Raw genomic sequence first — 27056 nt, forward strand, 5'->3', positions numbered from 1 at the left:
ATACCTAAGGTACCCTTTATGTCCAGGACACATATATTATCCTTTATATCCACGACACCTAAGGTACCCTTTATGTCCAGGACACATATATTATCCTTTATATCCACGATACCTAAGGTACCCTTTATGTCCAGGACACATATATTTTCCTTCATTTATGACACAAAAGATACCATTTATATGACACATACATATCATTTGTATCCACATCACCTGAGGTACCCTTTATGTCCATGGCGCCTAAGGTACCCTTTAAATCCACATCACCTACAATATCCTTTATATCCAAGACACTAAAGTACCATTTATAACGCCTAAGGTATCCTTTATGTCCTGGACACCTGTGTTATTCCTTACATCCATGGCACCTACGTACCCTTTATAATACCTAAGGTACCCTTTATATCCACAACATCTACATTATCTTTTACATCCACACCTACGGTACTCTTATATCCACGACACTAACGTGCCCTTTATAACACCTACATACCCTCGATATCCATGATACCTACATTATCCGTTACATCCACGACACCTGAGGTACTTTTTATACCCATAACTAAGGTACCCTTTATATCCACGACACGCACATTATCCTTTATATGTCCTCACAACCTAAGACGCCCTTTATATTCTTTATATCCACAATATCCATCAGACCCCTTTTATCCATCACACCTAAGAACTCTTTATATCCGTGTCACCTAAGAACTCTTTATATCCGTGACACCTGAGAGCTCTTATAATCCCTATATCTGTGCCATCCAAGACACTCTATATATCCACCACGGTGTGCTTTTTATCTGGCTCTATGCCTACAAATAATGCCCCTCACACCATGTGCATGATGACGTTCATCCTTAACAACAGTAATGGCTGACTGAAATCAGCTGTGGTGAGTCAATCACTGAGTGAGTGAGTGAGTGCGTCAGTCAGTCAGTCAGATTACCTATGGCTGTATACAGCGTTAGGTAATCATCCGACAATACCACTGCAGGGGAGACCAAAACCGGTTTCACACATTGTATCCATATGGAAAATGACCGTCACAACTTTGGGGTAAGCGAATGACCACCTGCCTGACATTCACTTCTATAACGCAGCTGTGGTTTCTGTTACAATTATATCATTACTTCATCTTCCATCAGGCAATGCGTTGTAGTTATTAAATAATGATGTATTGTAGCGATTGAAACATCCCACTCAGTCCCAAGCCAACATCCGCAGCAGCTTGACGACTCTGGGCTGACGGACGTGCATAAGCTATGGTACAGCCATTACCCTGTCACATACGATTGTCCTGAATAGACTGAAATACACATGGTAAGTAACAATTACTTAAGTGGTGAGTTAATATTGACTGGCAGCATTATAGAAAACAGACTATTCCCTTAATAGTCGACTGAGAAGAGAAATCTACCTCCTCCCTCCAAAAGATTACGAAAAAAAACCCCAACAAAACCCAACCATACTCCAGGCCTCTGATTAGTCAATTATCTGTGAATTGTGAATTGTCATGTTTATAGTATATACATACGTATGTATAGAGTACATTATCCATGTGTGTGTATGATAAATACACACATCTTGCAGGGCTGTTGACGCACAATTTGTAATTAACACCTCTTTATAACTGAAATACAGGTATTTGTCCGGCACGCGTAATTATCGCGGATGCCAGCCGGTCCCCGTTAAAACGCGCCACCACCGCGAATGGTTTCCAACTGGATTTCTGTGAGCGAGGAGACGCGCGGTTCATAATGCTGTGATCATTGGTACATCCCTGCAAGACTAGTCGTTATAGAGAGGTATGCACACTGTTATTATGACACTTACAAGTGTTTATGCATGCAATGGATGTATATGTATTAGTAACGTTGTGTATGTTGTGTTTTGCGGTTAAGGACAAGTCGGACAACGACACTGCCATTTGGAAGTGATATTTAATAAATGTCTCCCACGAGATATATATGACTTTCAATATAAGACCATTTTTCTCTTCTCTCACACATAAAGACAAGCTTTGTCATTTGGATGATATGCACAAATGATGGCACATATTCTGTCCTGTGAAACTCAGCTAAATAATGCTGTCCCGATCGACGCCATTTGTAGAAGCAGTTATCGATCGGCGACTTCATTATGCAGATTGCAACCATTGTGACGATATCGCCGCAGTGCAGCCGGTGTCTGTAGGCTATTTATAGCAGCACGTCACGTGACTATAATACCTTGACTGTAAAAGCAGAGGGCGTTTTTGCTCCTGGCAAAATCTAGCGTCATTTATGTCGCAAGATACCGTATTCGAAAATCACATATGTCGTTATGTAAATGACCGGAGTTCATTAACTTGTTCGGGCGGTCAGGCTCGCTGATTAGGCTGACGCCGTCATCATATATCGTACTTGCGTAGATCGATGTTCATGATGTTGATCGCTGCATGATTGTCTGACCCAGATCCGATTATTTACAGACCACTGCCATACAGCTGGAATATCCCTGAGTGCGACGTAAACCTAAACTCACTCACTGTTTACTTATTTATGACCCCTGGATTCATCGTTTATTCAAAGCGGACATTAGTCGGACTTCGGTCACCCCTGTAAATGTACTGATAGAATTGGTCTTGGGCACCCAAATGCTTGTCACAAGTGGCGACAATGGGGACCCAATGGTCAGACATGATTTATGCATACGGGTATCGTTGGTCAGTGGTGATATTGTCTGGTCCAGATTGGATAAGAATCTAATTACCCACCGCCGTCATATAAGTAACTCGGAAAACAATTGAACATATTTACATGTATTTTGTTCACCAGCGTCGATGAAATACATTCTGTTTCCGAGTTTTTTACGAAACCCGGGGGTTATTTCATGATTAATTCTACGGAGAAATGCACTGTTGCTCGCGCATTCCCTGCAATATGTAATATTTGTCTTCGTTTTGTGAGTCATGTCCAAGTTCAAGGATGACAAAAATTCTGAGGGTAGGGCGGAGGAGGAGAGTTTGAAACCGAAGGCGTTATGGGACCAACGTCACATACATTTAATTCAGTCACCGTGACTAGATTCAAATACTTGAATCATGATGATCCTGATGATAATGATCTGGAGATATCACATGCGCAAGTGACCACTGTGGTAATTAAGTTCATGTGTTTCGAACCTGGCCTCCCCGTAACATAATGAACTTATCCTACCCGTCGGCGCTTCTTGCAACCACGCATAAGAAAATGTAGACTCACCTGCAGCACGCTGTGACCCTATGTAATGCCTCGAGGTAGATGGTTGTCGACAGTCGAAGTCATGCTGAGAGTTCACAATAGTGTTCCCCAGCTTGCATGCTGTATACACTTGTGAGTGAGTGAGTTAAATTTTACGCCACTTTTAGCAATATTCGGCAATGTCACGGCAAGGGACACCAGAAATGGGTTTCGAAGCCAGGACGTCGGCGTGAGGAGCGAGCGCCACAACCACTAGGCTACCCCACCTCCCCGCATACAGTTGTGCCGGTAGGTGTGTTTCGATTCCCCGTAATATATGTGCGTGAAGCCCGTGAAGTTTGATTTGGTCCTCAGCAAACCGTACTTCAACGGGATCGGGTGGTCAGGCTCGCTCACTTGGTTGACACATGTCATCGGTTCCCAATTGCGAAGATCGCTGCTCATGTTGTTGGTCACTGGATTGTCTGGTCCAGATTCGATTATTCACAGACCGCCGCCATATAGCTGGAATATTGCTGAGTGCGGCGTAAAACTAAACTCACTCACTCACTCACTCCCAATTGCTTAAATATATGCTCAAGCTGTTGATCACTGTATTGGTCTGACCTGACCCAATTATTTACAGATTTCCGCCTTATAGGTGCAATGTTGCTGGGTGCCGCGTTAAATCACAAACAAAACAAACTAACAAATGCCGATCCAGCCAGGGCCATTCGCCTCAAAATCGGAAAAGATCGGACTCTGACAGTAATTTACACCCATTTTGTTCTGGGGAGGTGTGTGTGTGAGGTAGGATATGGCGAGGTTCCATCAATATGTCTTGATGTCTTTGATCCGTACATGACAAGTAAGGGGGTTACTTACTTTGTACATTGATTTTAACGGCTTGGGGGTGTCATTCACTTTATATATGAAACTCCATAAAAATCATCATCACCACACCACACCAACCCACCCAACAGCCCCAGGTCCCAAACTGTTGCAGTTCCACATGTAATTAACGTCCTGCACCGTGTAATATGGGTTAACACTGACAGTGAGGTGTGCGTGCGTTCGTGCGTGCCTGTGTGAGAGAGAGAGTGTGAGTGTGCGGATGTAAAATCGAAAAAGCTTAACGTTTCAGTCACTGCATGGGTGTCCTGGTTTGTTTACATGTTTACTCAATTGTATGGCGTGAAACAACATCCACCCCCTCAGTTTGAATCATCTTGACGTCATTATTTCAGGAGACAAGCCCCACCTCATGACTGTTACATCCGGGGAACAGATCCAAGATGGCGCTCAGTCCTCCAACGATACTGATCATCGCACAAGCTGTCGTCATTGCAGCGTTCCTACGGGTGTACTTCTTTCCCGACGAAGATAGCGCTTTCGATTTTGGTGGTCCTTCACCCAGAATCACAGCCTACGCCAACGACTCATACGACTATATCATTGGTGAACCACATTCTACTAAGCATCATTAAGTGTTATGATTCGTACTGAAAGTTGCAGTGGAGTAGTGGAGTAAGCGAGTGAGTTTAATTGTACGCTGCTTTTCAATATTCCAGCAATATCACAGCTGGGGACACCAGAAATAGGCTTCGCACAATTTGCTACTTAACATTGGGAATACAACCTGGACGTGCCAACGCCTTCACATCTGGACTGATATCCAAAGCAAAGCACATGACTGTAGATAAAGGCTTTGCTCCACCAGGGTAACCTAAACTACTTTCGAACGTCACTGTTCGTCAGCCCTAAGTAGTATTCATGACAGAATGTCTCTAATACCCTAAGGTCGTCATATTGGACCTTACTAGTACGTATAGTTGTTGGCCCAGCTCACCTCGTACATCGAGGACGTAGCGTGTTGCAGATGTTGTCGATCCTAGGCTTACCTCGTGCCCGGCCCCGTAGGAAGTCTTAGTGCTACGATTGTAAGCCTACGCTATTTAATGTATCAGATTTACCATCTCCTTTATGTTGCTTTGTTGGAGGGGACCCCAGTCCTCAATGACCAACGGACGTGTGTAATATTCCGGGAATTTTGTTGACAGTGGCATAAAACCACACTGACTCACTCGTTCAGAACGAAACGGTTGAATATGGATGGCTGGCGTTTCGTGCTGTGTTCCTGCTATGTCACGGCGGGGAGTCACAGTTTTGTCTTGCATAATATGTCTGCTGATCATCACATTCTGGTCGAGGAACAGATTAACCATTAGTTTTGGTCGTTGTACACTTCAACCGTTGTGCTTCCTACGGCAAATCCATTTCCTGCTGCTGCAAATTCATGAATCTAGTGGTAGCCTAGTGGTTAAAGCTTTCGCTCTTCATGTCGAAGACCCGTGTTCGATTCCCAACTTGAGTACAATGTCTGAAGCCCATTACTAATGTCCCCCTCCGTCATATTGTTGGAATGTTGCTAAAAGCGGCATTAAACTAAACTCATACGTCCGTAATATGTCTCACTCGCTCAAACGTCTGTGTCCCTCGACTCACCGCCCTCCTCTTCACACACTTTCTTATCCACGTTCTTACCCCATTGCCCTGACCGAAGTGACACTGCAGGAGCGTCATATAACCAGACTCACTCACCAACTTACTTAAAAGATCCACTGCAACTCTTTTTCTTGTAGTTGGAGCTGGGACAGCAGGTTCCGTCTTAGCCAATCGTTTGTCAGAGAAGAGTCACGTGACGGTACTAGTTTTGGAGGCGGGTCCTTCAGATGAGAACAGCCCGATATTAGACATCCCTATAGCTGCTTCGTATCAAACTAGGAAGTCTGACGTCACCTGGGAGTATTTCACTGAGACTCAGAGACATTCCTGCAAGGCCCTGGAGGATCAGGTATGTAAATGCAAACTTAGAACAGTGATGAGCTTGAACACGTCTCTCAAAGAGCACTTTGCAACCATTAGGTTTTGTCAAGCTTTTCCCCAGTTTTCAAGGGATTAATCATACGAATAATTATCAAGAAATGGTTATCCAATGGTGAAGAAGTTGGATTTGATGAAAATACACCACCAGCAAATACTTAATTTCTTGTCTGTTCCTCTTTTTAGCGCTAACACCTCGTAAAAGAATATGCAAATATTTTTTTCAGCGTTGTATGTTTCTGACGGCAAAGCCGAGACAGAATTTGTAACGGCCACTGTAGCAGTATGTTAAGACAGTTAACATGTATACAGTTAACATGTATACTACTTTGAATATGCAAATGTGTCCACGGGAACTTGGATTGACAACTTGTGATGGTTTTCAACAATATCTCACCATAGTATAATTTAAGTGATCTAGTCCTCAGACGTTTGCCAGTGTGATGACACCCACAAGCGTGTGTATGGCGCTGATAACCTTAAAACATTATCTACGCGAAGGGCCCGAAATCAAACCCAGAACACTCGTGTTTTGCATACACAAGGGACGCAACCCTACACAGTGAATTGTGGTGCTCTTTACAGCTGGGCCACCCGTTCCTTGAATGTGCTTAAGAACCTTTCTACCATAAGATTAGTTGGGTGTTCATTTTCAAATATGCAAATAACTGTGTATAGATAGGTTTCCAGTCAGAAACATTATTGCAAATATCACTGCAGAAACATACATGTCATGTACACTTTCAAATCCCGAAGTCCGTTCCAGAGAGTTCGTTTGGTATCCGGAAAGGTCCTTGGTGGAACCAGCCAGGTGAATAATATGGTGTATGCCAGAGGTCATCGCCATGACTACGACAGCTGGGCAGCCAATGGTTGTTCAGGCTGGAGCTATAAGGATGTCTTGCCGTATTTCAAGAAGTCAGAGAGTATGCAAGATCCAGACCTGGCGAGACTGAGTACGTTAATTTCGATAATATTTTGCATTATTAACACTTTAATAATTAATTTCTTCTTACGATACTGAGTATCAAATGGTCGGAACAACGCGGAAGAATGAAGTAATCACCCAGGTGATTATTCACACCCTCTTACTGAACATGGAATCCGGTCAATGTCATTTGGACCTTTCAACAAGACAACACTGTGAGGATCATTAAAGGCAAATAGTCGCTTTGGTAAATGTTACAAGACTATTCCTGAGGCCTGTTCCTCAAGGCGCTCGTAGCGTTAAGATGATCACAACTCCCATACTTTAACATAGACTTAATTACAACTATCATATCGTTACGATCACTTTGAGGAACGGACCTCAGGTTCGAAAAGTTGTTCAAGGGTGTGTTTTGCGTTTTTTCAGACTAGCTCAGTAGGTGTTCCGGGGTTTGAATATTATCTCGCACCGTTCTTTGACAACTTTATAAGTACTGTGAAACCTATAAAAATAGGAACATGCAACTTCGTCAAAACGAGTCAGTCACGTGGCTATATTAAGGTTATAAACTCCCACAGATTTCAGCCAGACCACAGGTAAAACTTGCCAGCCCTGACCAAAACTTGCCTGCTTGCAAATATTTTATGTTTGACAAGCAACGTAGTTTATCATCTAATTGGAATTCATTATTATTGTTAAGAGTGAATTAATAACGATTTATCATCCCGTAATATGATGAAAATCTTCATATACATGTCTAATTTTGAAAATCTGGCAGTCCATGTTGAAAATAACCCGCCCCGGGTGGTTGGGCAGGCAGGTCTTTCGAACGCCGCTGTGTATGAAACTGATGCTGTATTTGTACACGCAACCGGATCTTTTTGTGAGATTGTGCCCCAGAGGAGTTTGTCCTTATCCGAAGTTAAATTTTTGGTAGTAGTGAGAACATTAACGTCAGTTTTTTTTTCGTCACCCTCCAGTTTGTTTGTTATGTATGAGGGAAATACCCTGCAAGTATGTACATGACACTGACATTGTGACATTTGCATAAACATGTCATTCCTACATAACAGGCATACGTCTTTAGAACTATGTTTACGGAAAATGTGTCCCCCTCTTCACGTGTTTGTTGTTTTTCCCAGTACACCATGGGAGACGTGGACCCCTGGCTGTGAGAACTGACCGGTTCACACCCCTAGGGGAGGTGTTCGTGAAGGCGGGGCAGGATCTGGGATACAGCCATACTGACACCAATGATGGAAACCAAGAAGGTAAGTCAGTGGTGCCCAAATGTAAAACAAAGTAAAAGAACATACAGGATACCCACAGAAATTCTTCACGGTGATTTCATTTCTAACTAAACTGGGCTGTGGTAGCTTAGTGGTCAGACCGTTCGCTGGTCACACTGGGGAGGTGGGATATCCTTATGGTGACCCTGGTTCGATTCCCTACATAAGTACACTGTGTGAATCCCATTTCTAGTGTGTCACGTCGTGAAATTGCTGGGACAGTCCGAAAAGCGGCGTAAAACTAAACTCACTCACTGACTAAATCAAATACTGGCTGACTGACTGGTTTTACGCCGCTTTTAGCAATATTCCAGCAATATCACTGCGGGAAACAACAGAAATGGACTTAACATCTTGTACTTCTCTGGGAATTCGTACCTGGGCCTCGGCGTGACGAGCCAGCGCTTCAACCACTAGATTGTCCCGCCGCCCCAAATCAAAGACATTTCGGATGCTGGTACAGGTGTGCCGTATGATTATCATATTCTCTGAGCTCCCTGTTTTGACAATGCAAGAGAAAGGAAATAATCTTGTGCTATTTATTACCTTCTACTTGTGTGGTTATTCTGTCAGAGAGAGGTCTGTGGTTGGACCGCGTCGTCGTACACAAAATGTTTTATGATAACATTTGTTTTAATCGGCGTTCAGCATGAAAGGGATGGCCTATTTTGAGTAAAATGTGTCTAAGCCGGATGTTCATGATAAATTTTCATCATTTACGAGCTAGCACCAGCAAACTACACGAACACGTACAAATACTAGATAACCGGCGGACGACGTACGTGGGGCACGCTAGCAGGCACGTACCCATGCGGATTCAGTGTCATATATTATGCACGTAGGACTGTAAGTCTGTTGAACGCACCCCCATATATCGCTCCACCATTCTGTGATGCGTGTTCCCGCTTGCAGGGTTCGGCTATGGGCAGTCGACGGTCATGGACGGTAGAAGGATGAGTACGTCCAGGGCCTACTTGTGGCCGGCCATGACACGACCAAAGCTCCACGTCATCGTCAACGCGCATGTTACCAAGGTAACCAACTTTAAATAATTGGTAATGTCAAAGTAACTTTATCTACAATGCTTTCACCCAGGACCGAATGTTCCAACCCAGGTTCGGGGTAGAATAGGCCTTCAGCAACCCATGCTTGCCATAAAAGGTGACTATGCTTGTCGTAAGAGGCGACTAACGGTCAAGCTCGCTGACTTGGTTGACACATGTCATCGGTCCCCAATTGCGCCGATCGACGCTCATGCTGTTTCATCACTGGATTGTCTGGTCCAAACTCAACTATTACAAGCCGCCTTCATATAGTATTGCTGAGTGCGGCATAAAACTAAACTCACTCACCTAATGGTCCCTTTTTCCTTGAAGGAAATGCGTGATGTCATGAGTAACAATCATTTTAAATCTTCTGTGATGAAGGAACTGTAAGAATGCATGTCACTGAAGTCTTTTATATCTTACACCTACGTTATGGCTGTCTGTATGTTGCCTGTATCCGACTCACGACGTAATGAACCATGTGGAAATCGTCATTAAAAATCAATGATTGTTATTCAATTTTAAACGAAAAAGCACGTTGTCTGTGAATTCTGGAAATGTTACTTAGTGACGAATAGGGTTGCAGATCGCAGATCTAAGTTAACGTATGTGAAAACAATAATAGTGCAAATATCGTTTTGTGACCAAGACTTTGGCTGATCTCACTGATTATAAGCATGATGTGGACTCGACTCGTCGTTGCAGGTGTTGCTTGAGGACGGCCGGGCCGTTGGTGTACAGTACATCCAGGCGGACAGCATGAAGACAGTGAGGGCCAGAAAGGAGGTCATACTCACTGCTGGAGCAGTGGGGTCCCCGCATCTACTGATGCTCTCAGGAATAGGCCCCCGTAAACACCTGGAAGCAAAGAAGGTACTCCGAGTGTGTCACACTTAAATTCAGGAGAAATCTGCATGTAACAACAAAATTAAAATATCGCTGATAATGCGGGGAAGAATTCGTCTTCAAGAACCTATGTCGTAAGGACTGAATCGGATGGTCTGAGTCGCGATCCACAAAGCGTTCGTAGTGCTACGGCCACAGAGTTACGACAGGTCGTAATGCTACGAACACTTTTTTGATCAGGAACCAAGATCGCCGACATGATTAGTAGATTCTATGGTAGGTCGGATCTTATGATCCCAGTGACTTGATAGTCAGATCCAGATTCGATTACTTGCATCGATGCGTAGATCGATGGTGAGGTGAGGTGAGAGGCGTTGAATGTCGCACTTAAGAATGTTTCGCTCATAAGACGACGCGGGTGAGCGTGTATGTGTGCCTGCTTGTACTAGCCCAGATTTAAGCTGGTTTTATAGTGGTAGCCCACTGAGATACCGTGCCGTAGTTAAGCATGAAGACCCCACTCAGACACAGTATACTGAGTCCGAATTGAGCAGTCTTTGTTGTACCCATTAATGCCAAGGCAGGGAGATCGATGGTAGTGATATCAGTCACAGGATGTGCTGATCCAGACCTGATTATTTAAAGACCATCACCGTCGCGGTAGAGTATCACTATTCACTATGTGCCATCTAAAACGATATGTTAATGGAAATGTTTGCAGGTTTTAAAGTTCATTAATGCTTTCCACAGCATCAGATATTTATAGCGAATGAAGTCAATATTGCCCCAATAGCATCACCCACGTTGAATAGACCAACTGTCGGTATTCTAGGTAGCACTGTAGAATTCGTCACCACTTTTTAGATTCAGGTACACGTCGACCTCCCGGTTGGAGCCAACCTACAGGATCATGTTACCATTCCGCTCAGGATATTAACGAAGAGTAAAGTGTCGATCTCACAAGCTCAAACCGACTCAATATTGACGTGGATGAAATATTTCATTTTCAAAACAGGTAAGTTTTCCAGTCTCATTTACTGCGTTTATGAGTCCACTTAACATAGCACGTTGTTGGAGTTACGCCCTCTGAGCTGTGACACCTGACATGATCCCAGTTGTGTGTTTTGTTCACTTCAAGACTTGAACTTTATTTGTGTGTATCATAGTTCATCCGTTAGATTCAATACATGCATCCACATTCGAAAACAAGTCAAAACTTAGAGGTTCGATTAATAATAGGAGCCTCGTTTTCAGACAGGCTCAAATTAGGCCTCAGTACCCTATTAATGATAATCTGGATGCCGTTCTTCTGTACGACCTTTGCGCTGAGATATCGTTACTCCCATATCGTTACATTCACCTGAGGCAGTATTAGCGCTACTGCTTGACAGGTATTAGATGAGCCAGCGCAGCAAACGCGTTTGTCACAAGCAGGCGGGGCAAGGAATCTGGTTACTTGGTTGCTACAGGCAGATTGGCAATTAAGCGCGTGCAATACATGCTGACCGTGGCGAGAAATCAATACTGCTACTGTTTAACACGTGTCTCGTAGAGCGATTTAGTTCAGCAAAACACCATCATGACATGATTCGCATGAGGAAAATGAACTTTTCAATATTTAGACGACAACCCTGTTTCCCTCCTGTTTCAAATGGAATGTTCTGGAGGGCGTTGCCATACATGCAAATTGCATTTGTCAGGTCGTGGTTCATCTAATATTTGTCAAGCAGTAAGTTTGTGTTCTACTAACAGCTACAAGGCCTGGGTCCCGTTCCACAAAACAGTCTTAGCGCTCAGTTACTCGTAAGTCGTATGTCAGTTATGATCAACTGAGCGCCATGAGGTCAGCACCGTGATTTCAGCGCAGCAACTATCGTAATTAGATATCAAGATGAGGGAGTAACGTTTAGGAGTGTTTTTTTGGAACGAGACCCAGATTGTTACAATGTGTGACTTGCGGGATCTTGACCCAACGTCTTTGATCGTTCATAATGGCGTTAAAACCCCTCAAAACGTATATTTGTAGGTTATATGACGGCAAATGGCGTAGAAGCAGCGGCATTTCTGCGGACTAGTCCTGAACTGTCTGTCCCTGATCTTGGTATTGAAATGTCGGTGATGTGGCTTCAGCCGTCCACGATGAAGACTTTGTTCAACGTTGATGATCAGGTAAAGTTACATGTCCGGTGTGCTTCATGGTTGAAACAGGACGTCAGCAACCTAGAGGCCGTTCATAATTTATGGCTATGGGGTGATGATGATTTTATGGAGTTACATGTACAATATGAATTACTCCCACCCACCCCCACCCCCACTAACATTAATGTACAAAGTAAGTGACCCCCCATGCTTGTCATGAACAATATCAATGAACCCACTCCAGAGCATGTGTACAAAACTGAAGACCCCCTGACCCTCCTACCTCCCCAAGAACAAAATGGGTGACACCCCAATCCCACCCCCTTTAAAATCATCACACCACCCCCCAGTGAGTCGGGAGGTCAGCTTCGGTTTGATGGCCAGTCATGGGGACCTGATCAGCGCTGGACGTTGTCAATCAAATGATTAGTCAGGTCCTTACCAGTTATATAGTGACTAGTGTATTTGCTCGCCTCGCGGAAGACCCGCTTTCTTCCCCACTTGAGTACAATGTGTGAAGCCTATTTCTGGTGTCCCCCACCGTGATGTTGCTGGAATATTGCCGAAAGCGGCGTAAACGAAAGTCATTCCGTTGATCTCTGCTCATTGTGTTGATCACTCTATTATCTGGTCCAGACCAACGCCGTATAGCTGGAATACTGCCGAGTGCGGCGTCTAACAACAAACCAACCAGCCTTAACAGTTTAGCCATATATGCTGAGAGAAAGAATCAGGACTGTCCAAATGTTCCTTTAATACAGACGAACTATCCAACTACAAGTATTATATTTAAACAGGTAATCCGGGAAACGAAGTGGAGGAAAGGAGACGGATTTCTGATGTTTCCGATGTTACTGAAACCACAAAGTGTGGGCAGTGTACGACTCCGTGACTCGAACCCCCTTGAATACCAACTGATAGACCCAAACTACCTGTCACACCCAGAAGAAATAAAGATTCTCATTAAAGGTGAGACCGTTTGTCTGTGAATGATTAGTATAGACTCGTGCTATGAAACGTATACGAATGAGTGGATAGTTCCTTTGTTGTTGGGCCTCCTGGCTGCAAAGCTTCAATGGTGTTTCTTACCGAGTGTAACCTCCACTGTACATGCACTTTCCTCCTCATACCCCCTGTCAGCCTCCTGATCCTCTGAAGGGGCAGTCTACGACATTCCCCATGTAAATCATCTTTCAGTTGGGCCAGGTTCTGTAGTGATTGATCACTTTGTTGAACACAACTAGTCCTGTTCCAGATATACTCCCAATTGGTATGATCTGGGCTCATTCAATCGTGAGACATGTCAGGGGGTGCTTGAGTAAGTTCTTTATTTATAGTTACTGATAGTGTGTGAGGGTCTCCTTGCATGTTGTTCTTTCTTGATTATTTCCGATAGCGACATAAAAGCATACCTTTTTCTCTTTTAGGATTGTTTGTAATATAATTGTACTTTGAATGAAGAGCGGAGTAGGTTAGTGGATAAGGTGTTCCCTCGTTACGCTGAAGACACCCGGGTTCGAGTCCTCACACGAGCACTATTTTGTTGTAATCGTGCTAAAACTAAACTCATGCAAACGTTTGTTTGCAGCAGTTTTGCATACATGTCTCGGAAATCTTTTCAGGAATTCGTACCATCCAAAAACTCCTGAAGACAAACCCACTCCGTAAAATTGGCGCCAAGCTGGAGAACGCTCCTTTGTCTGTCTGCACGCATCTCAAGTACGATTCTGATGCGTACTGGGAGTGCTACATCCGGGGCCTGACGGTGCCATCCTCACACCCGAGCGGTACGTGCAAGATGGGCACAGTAGACGACCCAACGTCTGTGCTAGATCCGCTGCTGAGGTGAGAAAATGTATTTATAACAACAGAAAACAAGCGCCATTGTCGATCACAGAAATGCAGTATTTCCTCATATAGGGAAGACTCTTTCTGAAGACAAGTATTGTGTCTTGTTTTTGTTCGAGGAACCATATTTTGGTCTGCAGTCAAAAATCGTTGTGTCGAACTGTGTCGTGTCAAAATGTGCTATGTTGAAATGTGTTGTATCGAAATATGTCGTGTCCAACTGTATTTTGTTGAACTGTGTCGTATCGAACTGTGTCATGTCGAACTGTGATGTATCAAACCTACATTTTTCTGGTCCCCTTCCTATACTTTCTTTATTTCATCATTTTCCTGTTGTGTGGCATCACGGGTAACTAATTAGCTGAGTCCATTAACTTCGACACAACCGGTGTCATCCTTTGCAAAAGGTCATCGATTTGTGATGTATTTTTGAGACCTATACAGATTTTGATAACCACGAGTCATGATTAATTTTCATGCAGGAAATATCCTACACCTGGAAAGCTTATTTCATAGGCTGTGCTGTTGAAATGGAAATGGTATGAATAGTTAGCGATACGTTCATTTTCATGTGAAAATGTATCTTGTCGCGGTGGTCGTAGCGTACAGTTTGTCTCCACTGCTACCAGCTCCCAGTATGTTCTACAAATTCGACGAATCATCTAAAGACGACACAATTATGTTAAGTTCGGACATTGCAGACTTATGAAATAAAATCTTCGGAATTATTTATCTTCATTAAACTCTCTGGGACAAGTATATCTCCACGCCCAGAAAACAGTGAATTCAATATAGATATATTTGACTGTACAGCCCATTTCATCATTTTCCTGTTGTGTGGCATCACGGGTAACTAATTAGCTGAGTCCATTAACTTCGACACAACCGGTGTCATCCTTTGCAAAAGGTCATCGATTTGTGATGTATTTTTGAGACCTATACAGATTTTGATAACCACGAGTCATGATTAATTTTCATGCAGGAAATATCCTACACCTGGAATGCTTATTCCATAGGCTGTGCTGTTGAAATGGAAATGGTATGAGTAGTTAGCGATACGTTCATTTTCATGTGAAAATGTATCTTGTCATAGCCCCCACTGTCGCAGTGGTCGTAGCATACAGTTTGTCTCCACTGCTACCAGCTCCCAGTATGTTCAACAAATTCGACGAATCATCTAAAGACGAAACAATAATGTTAAGTTCGGACATTGCAGACTTATGAAATAAAATCTTCGGAATTATTTATCTTCATTAAACTCTCTGGGACAAGTATATCTCCACGCCCAGAAAACAGTGAATTCAATATAGATATATTTGACTGTACAGCCCAGACTCGATATTTACAGACCGCTGTCATTATCCTTGGAATTTTGCCATATGTGTCGATGTACGACAAATACTAAACCCCAACTGACTGTTTGCAGGGTGAAGGGCGTGTCTGGTCTCAGGGTCGTGGACGCTTCCATCATGCCCACCATCGTATCCGGCAACACGCACGCTGCAACCGTCATGATTGCCGAGAAAGCTGCGGACATCATTAAAGAACATCTGTAACAATCAACACTGGCACATGTTCAGAACAAATGCACTCTGTCTGTGTGCTACAACGCACAGTTACACCTGCTCATTGATAAGGCTTTCTCAGTCCTTCCAACATATGATGTTGACCGTTTAAACAACAGCGACCATAGTGACCTTCCACATTGACTTTAAATCATTCAAAGCTGGATTTTGACTGGCGTGTCTTCCTTTGACTATTTAGGTATAGTTATGGTTCTTTATGTTTCCCTCCTGTGTTTTCACACTACATAATTTCATTATAACGAGGGGTTGACTTGTGGTTAAAGCGTTCGCTCGTCACGCCGAAGATCCGGGTTCGATTCCTCTCATGAGTACAATGTGTGAAGCCCGTATCTGGTGTCCATCGCTATGATATTGCTGGAATATTGCTAAAAGCAGCGTAAAACCATACTCACTCACTCACTACCACATCTTTTCATTATAAGGAGGAGCAATTTGGTAACTTAGTGGTTAAAGCGTTCGCTCGTCACGCCGAAGACCCGAGTTCCATTCCCCATATGGGTACAGTTTGTGAATTTGTGTACAATTTTTTGGGTACCCCGCCGTGATATCGCTGAAATATTGCTAAAAACGGCACAAAACCAAACTGACTCACTCATAGTATGTTCAGAAATTATGTTGCCTTTGTTGTATTTTGCACCTTCACATTGGTGATCTCTGATGTTCTCTGGTTGTTACATGTAGTGACAGTTCTATGCAAAGGATGAATGCGATGGACAATATGTTATGTGTGAATGTTATTACTGTAAATACAGAGCGTCTGTGGGTAGAAATATTCCAATTTGTAAATATCTTGATGATGTAAATAAATAGAAAAGATTATGCCAGTAAGCGTCATTGTAGTCAGAGTCATTGTACGATGCAGAAGTATGGCAAGCGTGGCAATATTGTGCCGCACTGAAACCTACAGTCGTGGGTTCAAATCCTAGATCTACTCGTACTACGTTTCTGGGTCTGCCAATACTGCACCAATACCTGCACCGATTCAAGAGTTTCTTTCAGATTTGGCGGACTCGCCGTGAAATAAACCATGGGTGGGATTCTTGGTTCATGTATGTTTCTTTCTCCGTTGGACGTGGTGCTACCTACTTTCTTTGACGGACAGCTATGCACATTGTAAGCTTGTGCTACGCGTCAGCAAATGAAATGTGAATATGAGTGAGAGATGTCAGTCACATCTACTGCAACTTCCTGATATTTTTGTACACCCACCCCTACACCCTAGACACACACACGCACCCACAACCCCTACCCAATCTTCTTACCACTCCATACGAGATGCGAACCCATAATCTCTGAGGACTCAATCGCCCAGCACGCAGATTTAACCTACTCAGCCACCGCGTTTTCCAAAGTACTGTTTCTGTACACACATACCTGACTCTCAGTAGTGGAGTGTAACGAAAAGTACCGAGACTAAGTTTACTTAGTCTGGTTAACATTTTGGAAACATTTTGTAACAACAACAACAAAATAACAACAACAAAAACACATCTCAATGGAACGCAGTCCGTATAATGATAATAAAGACAATGCATTGTTCTAAGATTGTGACGGACTACTCAGTATTAACTGGAAACAAGCCCAAGCCCAACTATATACCAAATATGACTTTCAGACTTGATGAAATTTTGAGAAACCCGAACAGTTAAGTTTATAATATGACCAGAAATTATTGAGAGTTTAAAGACTGTAAATATCTTTAACTCATTACTCGCATCATTCGTATTAAATGTGAATATGAACAGAACGTAACTCCAGATTCAAAGACAGGTGAGTATTAGTTAGTATTTTGTCAAGTACCATGGGCAGCAATGCAGCAATGCATGATGTCCTTGTTATAATACTCTAAAAAAATCAACTTCCGGTTCTCTAAATCATCTATACTGAGGATCACAGAAAATGACGTCGGCTAGTAAATAAACAAGGGGGGGGGGGGGGACTCTTCGCAAAGTAATGAAAAAGGACTAAACAAGCACTTGATAGCTGGTCAATGTTGTTTAAAATAGAAAACCAATTCAACAGATTTCTAAAATTCTTACTAACTTCTGGTCATACTATATATACAGTTACGACCAAACGTGGGCAGTCAGCGCAGAATTTGTAGACGGTTCAGTTGTTGGGGCTTTACGTTTTCTTGAGTCCTCTGTCAGTAGTAATGGAAGACCTTTCTGGTTTCCTGAAAAACACAAAAATATAATACATTGACTATTTATAGTGAGAAGATTTAATGCACGATCTGGGAAGTTCTTGTATCCTGCAGTGGAATCGAAGTCCGGTCCACGCCCTCAACGGTTCACATGCGATTTACTGTCTTAGAAACATCTGGACATAACAACTTACCTTCCGAAACTTCACCTACGGATGTAGGTCGAGAAGGCAGTCTGTAAACAGAAAACATGATCAGTTAATCAGTTTTCCATATCAACGTGGTATTATTCATTATCAGTATCGGAGTGAGTGAGTGAGTGAGTTTATATTTAAGAAGCACTAAGCAATATCCAAGCCAAATGGATCCGCCCAATTGGGAACTGATGACATGTGTCCGTCACCTTTTGGGGCAAGCATATGTTGCTGACGACCTATTCTACTCCGGATCTTCTCGGGTATATCAGTGTTGAATGTACAGAAGCAATTCACTTATCATCATTCACAACATATCATATTCCAAGGTACAATTAAGAATTAATGTCATTGAGATGTGTATAAATTCAGAACGAGAATTCCCCGGCAGTGGGAATTTCATATTAAGTAAAAACACAGTTCTGTGGATAGTCAACTTCTTTTTTGAAATGCTAGCGACTTTCTGGTGTATGTACGAACACCGTTATCCAGCAACTGGTGATAACTTGCTTGATAACGCTGTTCATATATACACATAACTCGTCGCATTCATTGCAATGAAGAAGTTCACTATTCATTGAACTTGGTTTCTTCTAAAATGCCTTTCAAAAAAAAAAAATTCATATTCCTTATTAAAAATGCAAGCGACTAATGCACTATTCACTTGTTTATATAGCCCTGTGTTACCATAGCGACAGTAGTCTGTTCAAAATCAAAATAACCGAAAGCAATCCATATGTCAACGAGGATTCCTAGACGTCATAACGAGGGCTGAACACTGGGGATACCTTGGCTGTTGTATACCTGCCAAACTTGATTCCGTCCTCGATGGTCTCCGGAAGGTCTCTGTTGAGTGTTTCCGGCAGGAGGAGAGCCAACAGACCTGCCAGGACAGCCAGACTGCCAAACATCAACAGAGGCAAAGCGCGGCTGAAGTCCCCATCGACAAACTTACCCTTTGAAAGAAAACCTTATCAGGTATTACGTGTGTCAATTGGAAAGCAATGGATTTGACATAACACCGCTCTTATCACAAGTGTTGTTTCAGTTCTATCAGGTGCCATGTGAAGGGAAAGCCCCAGTGCGTGAATACATGTGAAGGGAAAGTCCCAGTGCGCGAATACATGTGAAGGGAAAGCCCCAGTGCGTGAATACAAAAAGGCAGTATGTTGCTATTGTGCTCGTGATTATCCTGACCTGAACACCCGTGATATCCAGCTGAGTGAAAATCGTTGCTAGTTGCAACCCTTCTTCCAAAGACCCCTAACCTCTCCACCCAGTGTATAACACATATACCATATTTCAACATAATCACATCTCGAAACCTAGGTTTACATCGAGAACACAAGATGATGTATAAGCAAGACGTCATCAATCCTTAAGACCCAAACTCCCCTAATAATCGAAAATCTTGTTACCACGTCAACAATGTAAGGAGCAATCATGGCCCCTGTCCGTGCACAAGAGGAGCTGGCACCAGTGGCAGAGTGCCGGATGACAGTGGGGAACAGCTCCGAGGAGAAGATGTACATGATTAAAAAGCCTCCGGTGGATCCAAGCTTTCCTATCATAGCGAGTAGAACGGTGAACCACTGTAATGCTAAAGAAGAAATATGTCTCTTTTTACATTAATCGGTTGACGTCAAGGTACGTATAATATTTTTTCTGATAAGAGCGAAATGCGAAATATAAATGTTTGCATTTGTCCTCGATTAGACATCTGCATTTTGCACTTTGCCCTCTATACAACTTCATTTGATTATGGTACACATACACTCGTTGGTATTTGTCACCGATTCGACATCGATCTTTTGCACTTTGCCCTCGATACTGCGTCATTTGGTGTCAAGGTACAGATATAGTTGGTGGTATTTTTCCTCGATTCGACATCTATATTTTGCATTTTCCCCTCTATACTGCTTCATTTGGTGTCAAGGTACAGATATAGTTGGTGGTATTTTTCCTCGATTCGACATCTATATTTTGCATTTTCCCCTCTATACAGCTTCATTTGGTGTCAAGGTACAGATATAGTCGGTGGTATTTTTCCTCGATTCGACATCTATATTTTGCATTTCCCCCTCTATACAGCTTCATTTGGTGTCAAGGTACAAACATAGTTAGTGGTATTTGTTATTAAACAGACATTTGTACTTTTTCTCGTACTTTTCTCTTCTTTTCTGCTGACTTGATGATCCGATGGTGTATTTACTATTTACTCTTTATCGGGTAACCCTCGATATTTATGCTGTAGATATTTGAATACCCTTAATAACAGTTATCTACGAATGCAAGTGAACAACAGTGTCGTCGGTAGAAGGGATACACATAAAGAATGCACTTTTCTAAGTTTGATTATCATGTAAAGTGTTGTTATTGCATCTCAATGCGTTCAACACACATACATGAATACACAGGCATCTTCAAGATATTTTTAACGTGAATAATCATTGATAAGATATATATTCACACAAACTAACCAATATCTATCACTTGATTGATATTTTACATGTACACTGTCAGTAGATCCTTCATGTTGGTAATGCAAACACTGTTTTAACTTTCTGCCCTTTCACACGTAAAATATGGTTGGTTATTATATCTCCAGCTGTGATTAGCTACTTTCTGCTCAAATAGTTTATAGTATAATCGTGCATCCTGCTTGACTGCCTGAATGAATTAATAATTTGTTACACCAGTTTAGTTATATTTATTAAGGTTTTTGTTTAGGATAGATGTTTTTACAAGACACCCTTTTCTGATATGATTACAAATATACGTTTGATTTTTCACTGGTTAATCTTATCTTCTGCTGAACAGTGCAAATATCGATTTGTAGGTGGCTGACGCTCCTTTCACTGCATTCCAACGCAAGCTGGACTTTTAGAAATTATACTGAAAGTAAGTTTGACTGTGGATTTGAAGTCCTGAAGCCTCAAAGTAGTGTTCGGTGTGGTGACTTAGTGGCTATAATGTTAATTCGTCATGAGTGACTGGTTGTGAATACTCACGCTGGTCTGCAAAGAGGATTGGGAAAATGGTGAGGATGCAGGACACTCCCCCTGTGAACAGTGATGCACAGTACATGGTCTTCCTGCCCAGTTTGTTGAGGAGCGTTATGACGAGGACGAAAGCCGGGAACTCCACCAGCCCTACCAGCAGGAAGTTGAGGTGGAGGCTGCCAGCACCCAGGTTGTCGGAGTGAAGAGACAGGCCATAGTACACCATACTGACCACTAACCTGAGACACGAAGGACACATCGCTGACCACAAACCAATAAGATGTTTCGTATTGACCCCCAGCTGTGTCACACACAACGCTGATCTCAAACCCAAATCGACAATACAGGGTGGCGGATCTCCTTGTTAAAGTAGTTTTGAAACTGGTCTTTTGGTTTCTTTGTTTTGTTGACTACAATCCACCCCAGTGAGATGGCCCAGCGGACTGTGAATGACCCAGTCTGAAACATATCGCCTAGCGATCTTTATGAGTTCAAACTCATCTTCAGCATCCCGTGATTGTCTTAAGAGGCGACTTACGGGATCGCGTGGTAAGGCTCGCAGGCTTAGTTGATGTATCCCGGTTGGGTAGATCGGCCCTCATGATGTCAATCACTGGAATGTAACATCCAGACTCGACATCTGGTCCGGCGATACGACGAGCACCGTCGTAAACAACGAAGTCTGAACCTGACCAACCAAACCAAATAATTTCGTCGCCGACATTACACACTCTACTACTCTGATGAGAATTCGCCCTGGTGCTGAAGACCGAGTCATTACACAGTCCTAGTCACTAACCAGTTGAAGAATATGATGAGAGTCCGTGTACACATGACTGGGGTGGTGAACAGATCTACGAAACTGCCCTTGGGATTGTCGTCAGTCTCAGTCACGTGTTGTGACAGGTTGTCAGGTAACGTGACTTGGTTCACATCTGCTATGCGCCGCATTATTACTTCCGCTTCCTTTTGCCGGCCCTGCTTCAGCAGCCATCTTGGAGATTCTGGAATGATCCTGTAAACCATATGTTGTCTTCTAAAGATACATGCAAAATAACAGGAATTATAGGACATTTTTTTAGGAATTCAGTGACATGGCATATTTTGAATTTTGTACTATTACTAATGAAGAAGGCATGAAGTTGTTGATGCTATAGTAGCCTATTTATAATAACAGAAATGGGAATGTGGCTAGTAAGAATCACTGGCCCGACTGGCCAGTGAATTTTCACAGGGTCATTTTGTAAATATATCACTCTCTCCTACTTGTTGACTTATTATACACTTTGAAATCATGCAAGATTATAACGTATTTTTGTGATTTCGTGGCTTTCGTGCATAACTAGCCCAAATGCCTTGCAAAATTTGGAAACTATTTCGCACACTGTATATAACTGAAGTTTAGTGTAACGGAGTTCCCAACTGACCACCAGTACACAAGACACACTGCAACAGGAACGGCCGTGGCCAGCTCCAGCGTGTGCCAGTCCCGGATGATGAAGGCCAGTCCAGACAACACCACCATACCAGTGGCGAAGAATGTCTCCAGCATCACTCCAAAACAAACACGTTTTGTAGGGCCGGTTATTTCAATGCCTGAATATTAGCGGAAACAGTGTTATCGTGTATTAAGGATTTATTACAAAAAATGATCACAAACGACAAATAACATTGGCGGATCCAAAGGGGGGTTCACCCAACACACACACACACACACACACACACACACACACACACACACACACACACACACACACACACACACACACACACACACACACACACACACACACACACACACACACACACACACACACACACACACACACACACACACCACTTTTAAGACTTCAGTATCTAAAAAATTTCAAAAGCATGTTTCAATGTCAATGCCGGTCGTTTAATTTGAGAAAATATTGTCTTTGGTGACGTTGGTTTGTTGTTAAAACGGAGCACCAAGCAATATCTCAGCTATATGGCGGTGGTCTGAAATCAACTGAATCTGGACCAGACAGTCCAGTGGTCAACAGCGTGAACACAAAGGAATGCAAAGATAAAATCTCCAAATATGACATGAACGTCATTTTACCAATTACAAAGCACGAAACAAAGACCCCGGTTGCAGAGGCTCCGTTGATGAAGCGGAGGATGGCGAACATGACGAAGTTGCTGGACCAGTTGAGGAGGATGCCGCCAGTGATGAGGACAAGGAGACATAGGTACAGAGCCTTCTTCCTCCCGATCCTTGGGAAATACAAAAGGATGTGTCACTGTGTCTTATAAAGTACGATAACGTTTTTTGTAACTGAAGGTGATTAAAGGTCAGTCTCTGTGACTTTGCTGATTGCTTCAAGTGATTTATACATCTATTTAATGTCCCATACTACTTGAAAATGATCATGAAAGATTTAAACTCAACATGATATAAACCATACAAACATATATTCATACATGCACGCGTGCGCGCGCACACACACACACACACACACACACACACACACACACACACACACACACAGACAGATACATACATATCCGTCCGGATAACTGGATAATTTTTCAATGGAAATCTATGGGAATGGTGTGAAAATTTGCCGTCCGCGTCCGGAAGCGCAGGGTCCGGTTAAGCGAGTACAATCAATGCACGCAAGTTTCGTTTCACATAAAAATCGTCCGGAAGGCGGGATTTCCGGATATGTGGGGTCCGGGTAAACGGGGTTCGACTGTATATGTATAGATAGGCATATGCATAGTGGCATCAAGTGACGTAACACCGGAGTATACCGGACATAAAAAAGATCATAAAAGACGTGTCTTTATTTCACATGGTCACGACACACCTGTCCCCAAGGGTTCCGGCTGCGAAGGATCCAAACAAGCATCCCCCCATGTAGATCACCTTTGAATGCGTTGCCAGTATTGCGTTGTCACACACAAAGTCCAACTGAATGTACAAATAACGGCATGAATTAATGAATTAATTAATATCTGTGTATGTAACGATAGAGAAAGACATACTAAACGCACATTAATTAGAAATATAGATTCCTTTTAATTGTAATGAAGCGAATCTATGTTACAAATGTTAAAATATGGAAATGCATTCCAAAAATATGATCAAGTCTGTATCATTTCAGATATCTCTAGCCACATGAATTAACTTTTAAAACATCTGTGGGATCAGCCTGTAGGTAAAAAAATGATTGTTCTCTGAGACACTGACATTGTACATCTAACAACTAGGGTACAGTACCGTCCGCACGATGTGACCAAACAGTAGTTTTAAACAACAGTCGAAATAGAACAAGTTAAGATGTGTCGATAAATTTTTTTTTCTGTTTGGGGCAAAGGATTTTCAGGGCAAACAGGTCCTATAACTACAGTGATGAACATACGTAACCTCTGATGACACCGTGGACTCGAACACAGTCTTGTCGTAAACCCACTTCGTACAGGCGACTACTGTGCGATTTGCGATGTCGTTGGTGGCAACGTCGAAGTAGATGTGACAACGATCGAGCTGCCGTTTGCCGTTCCTGATGACGTAGGGGATGGTAGCGTTAATAAGATGGGCGTGGTTGGTAGACTGTACATCGTTGGTGTCGTTGTCGTAGCCAGGGATGGCACACCTACAGAATAAAAGACATGCGATCAGTTCGGTTCCGATCACAGCGGGATAATCCGTATGAGTTCGCTTCATTTTCCCGTAATGTACAGGAAGTGAAGGAAGTCAGCTTATAGTGTTCCTTATATATCCGTTCCACAAATGTACAAAAACATGAAGGAAAGTCATCTTTAAGTTGTTGTTCCATGTTTCCCTTGCACCAGTGTAAAACGAAGTGAAGGAAAGTCAGTTTACAGTGTTGTTTTTATACATCCATTGCACCAGTGTAAAATGAAGTGAAGGAAAGTCAGTTTGCAGTGTAGTTTTTATACATCCATTGCCACACTTTCAAGGAACAGAAGGAAAGTTAGCTTTAAGATCCTTGTTCTATTTTACTCTTACACCAACGTAAAAAGAACTGACAGTAGGGCTGTTTAGAAACGATATTTTTATACGTCCATTGGAACAATGTAGAAAGAAATAAAGGAAAGCCAGCTTAGAGTGATATTTTATGTCCCTTGCAACAATGTGAAAAGAAGTGAAGGAAATCTGTTTTTTCTTGTGTCGACTGCAAAATCTAGCGAGGCTACGAAAAGATTTGTCTCTCATTCCAAGAAATATATTTTGACAAAACGTTCAAATGTGAATATTAAGAAGGGGAACTGAACATCGGCGACTTTACTAAGGCAAAGCCTGCGGGGAAAACAACAAGATGCAAGGTTAGGATCGTTTGATTCACACGGGTTGATTGAAGTGTGTGATCCGATAGCCATGCTTCAAACAGTTCAAAATTAACATTGAGGTGTTCTGTAAGATAAATATGTTGTTCACTGGTCCCCGGGGGCCCATAGTTAATGTCCCCTCGATGTTTGTTTATGTTCCCTTGACCCTTCTGACTCAGGGAGCATAAACAAACATCGAGGGTACATCAACCAATGCTCTCCTCGTGACCGGTGAACAACGTATAATGCCCCTTGCAAAAAGAGGTGAAGGGCAGTCAGCTTAAAATTGTTGTTCTATTCTCCCATCACCCTAGTGTACCAAAGGAGTGATGGAAAGTCACACTACTGTTCTGTCAAGAAATCTGTCTATTTCACAGTCATGTATTCAGTCAATATCAGAACCTCTCACCTGTGCCTAGGTATGTTCAGAAGGAACACACTGATCATCATCCTGATACCAAAGGTGATGCCAGAGAGCGACAGGAAAAGGGAGATCCATTTCTGATAGCGTCCAAACTCCCCCAGGTGTCGCAGAACATCGTCGAAACTCAGCCTCATCTTTACATATCACCGGTGGCACCAAGTGTCCTGTATGTTCTGTAACACTGAATGGTCTGGAATTACAATTAATCTTTCGATTCTTAAGACTCTTCTTTTTTTACTTTACCTGGACATGACTCGTGGGTCACTTTTGTCACTACAACCGCGAGGTAATAGAGTTTCATACAGATTTTGCTGGTCTCCGTTTCAGTTCCTGAAAGTGCGTCACATGAAGATATTGTTATTGTTTTGGCTGACTGCAAGAGATTCCTGCAGCACGCATCTGCAAACCTGTCATGGAGGCAGCTGTCAACTCTTCTGTCAGAAACAATTACTGTTTACTATATATTCAAGTTTATAAACGTAACGATATTTATGCCACGTTTCCTTTAGAGTAGTTCATTTACAAAATGCCCTCTGAATTAATTTCTCACCTTTTGCAAAACAAATCAACCACAGCTATTTTAATCAACCACAGCTGTTGTCTGACAAAATGTTAGTTATCGCTACCTGATTTTGTTTGAATAAGATATCATAGCTTGAACATAAGTTATTAGAGAAATTAATCGGGCAAACATTTACATTTCGTAACTTTAATGATACCACCATGACAGCATTTGAAATATATCTGTAATAAATTATTTTATCGTGATTAACATTCAAACACAAATGAAACAAAAACATGTTTTGGTAACTGAAAATGGTACCGGCTGTGCTCAAACAGCTAATGAACGAGCAAGAAATATGTATCAAACGTCGTATAAAAATAGAAAGAAGTTCTTATCCATAGAAAAGTTATTCGTCTAACTTCTCAAGAACTTCAATAATATAATGCATTGATATTGACATTAACTAGATGCAAAGCGTTATGATTTTAAATACAATATCAGACGCATACTGCAATGTGAAACATTATTGAATGATAGAGGATCTTTGCCCATAGATCGTGTAGCTGCCATTAATTAAGCAGTCCATCTTGTGATGAACAAAAGAGCTTTGAGACGACAAGACGAGGAAGCCACCTCGAGGACGTCTCCTTTCGCTGCTGCTCTCAACACACTGCACGTGCCAGACGAT

At 42.5% G+C, this 27056-nt stretch overlaps 2 protein-coding genes across 5 annotated transcripts; one reads left to right on the top strand and one right to left on the bottom strand.

The window, feature by feature from the left end:
• Window positions 1-1208: 1208 nt before the first annotated feature.
• On the top strand, window positions 1209-16595 carry LOC137287320 (alcohol dehydrogenase [acceptor]-like). 4 transcript variants are annotated; one of them, XM_067819561.1, is made up of 13 exons: window positions 1209-1326; window positions 1648-1811; window positions 4454-4664; window positions 5849-6060; window positions 6856-7045; window positions 8160-8288; window positions 9219-9340; window positions 10058-10225; window positions 11063-11213; window positions 12225-12367; window positions 13135-13306; window positions 13960-14182; window positions 15612-16595. In XM_067819561.1, the coding sequence occupies exons 3-13, from the start codon at window positions 4502-4504 to the stop codon at window positions 15739-15741; spliced, it is 1803 nt and encodes a 600-aa protein (XP_067675662.1). In that variant the 5' UTR covers window positions 1209-1326; window positions 1648-1811; window positions 4454-4501; the 3' UTR covers window positions 15742-16595. The 4 variants fall into 4 exon arrangements, with proteins under 4 accessions (XP_067675662.1, XP_067675664.1, XP_067675665.1 ...); XM_067819563.1 differs by lacking the exon at window positions 1648-1811; XM_067819564.1 differs by lacking the exons at window positions 1209-1326; window positions 1648-1811 and adding an exon at window positions 3210-3283.
• Window positions 16596-17837: 1242 nt separating this feature from the next.
• On the bottom strand, window positions 17838-25997 carry LOC137287749 (organic cation transporter protein-like). The gene is made up of 11 exons (XM_067820139.1): window positions 25849-25997; window positions 24514-24742; window positions 23954-24057; window positions 23203-23357; window positions 22541-22709; window positions 21913-22128; window positions 21123-21352; window positions 19530-19711; window positions 18916-19067; window positions 18112-18152; window positions 17838-17947 (listed from the first exon to the last, which is right to left on the bottom strand). The coding sequence occupies exons 1-11, from the start codon at window positions 25995-25997 to the stop codon at window positions 17838-17840; spliced, it is 1737 nt and encodes a 578-aa protein (XP_067676240.1).
• Between the last annotated feature and the right edge of the window lie 1059 nt (window positions 25998-27056).

The sequence above is a fragment of the Haliotis asinina genome, chromosome 6 (assembly GCF_037392515.1).
Source record: "Haliotis asinina isolate JCU_RB_2024 chromosome 6, JCU_Hal_asi_v2, whole genome shotgun sequence".
NCBI lineage: Eukaryota > Metazoa > Mollusca > Gastropoda > Lepetellida > Haliotidae > Haliotis > Haliotis asinina.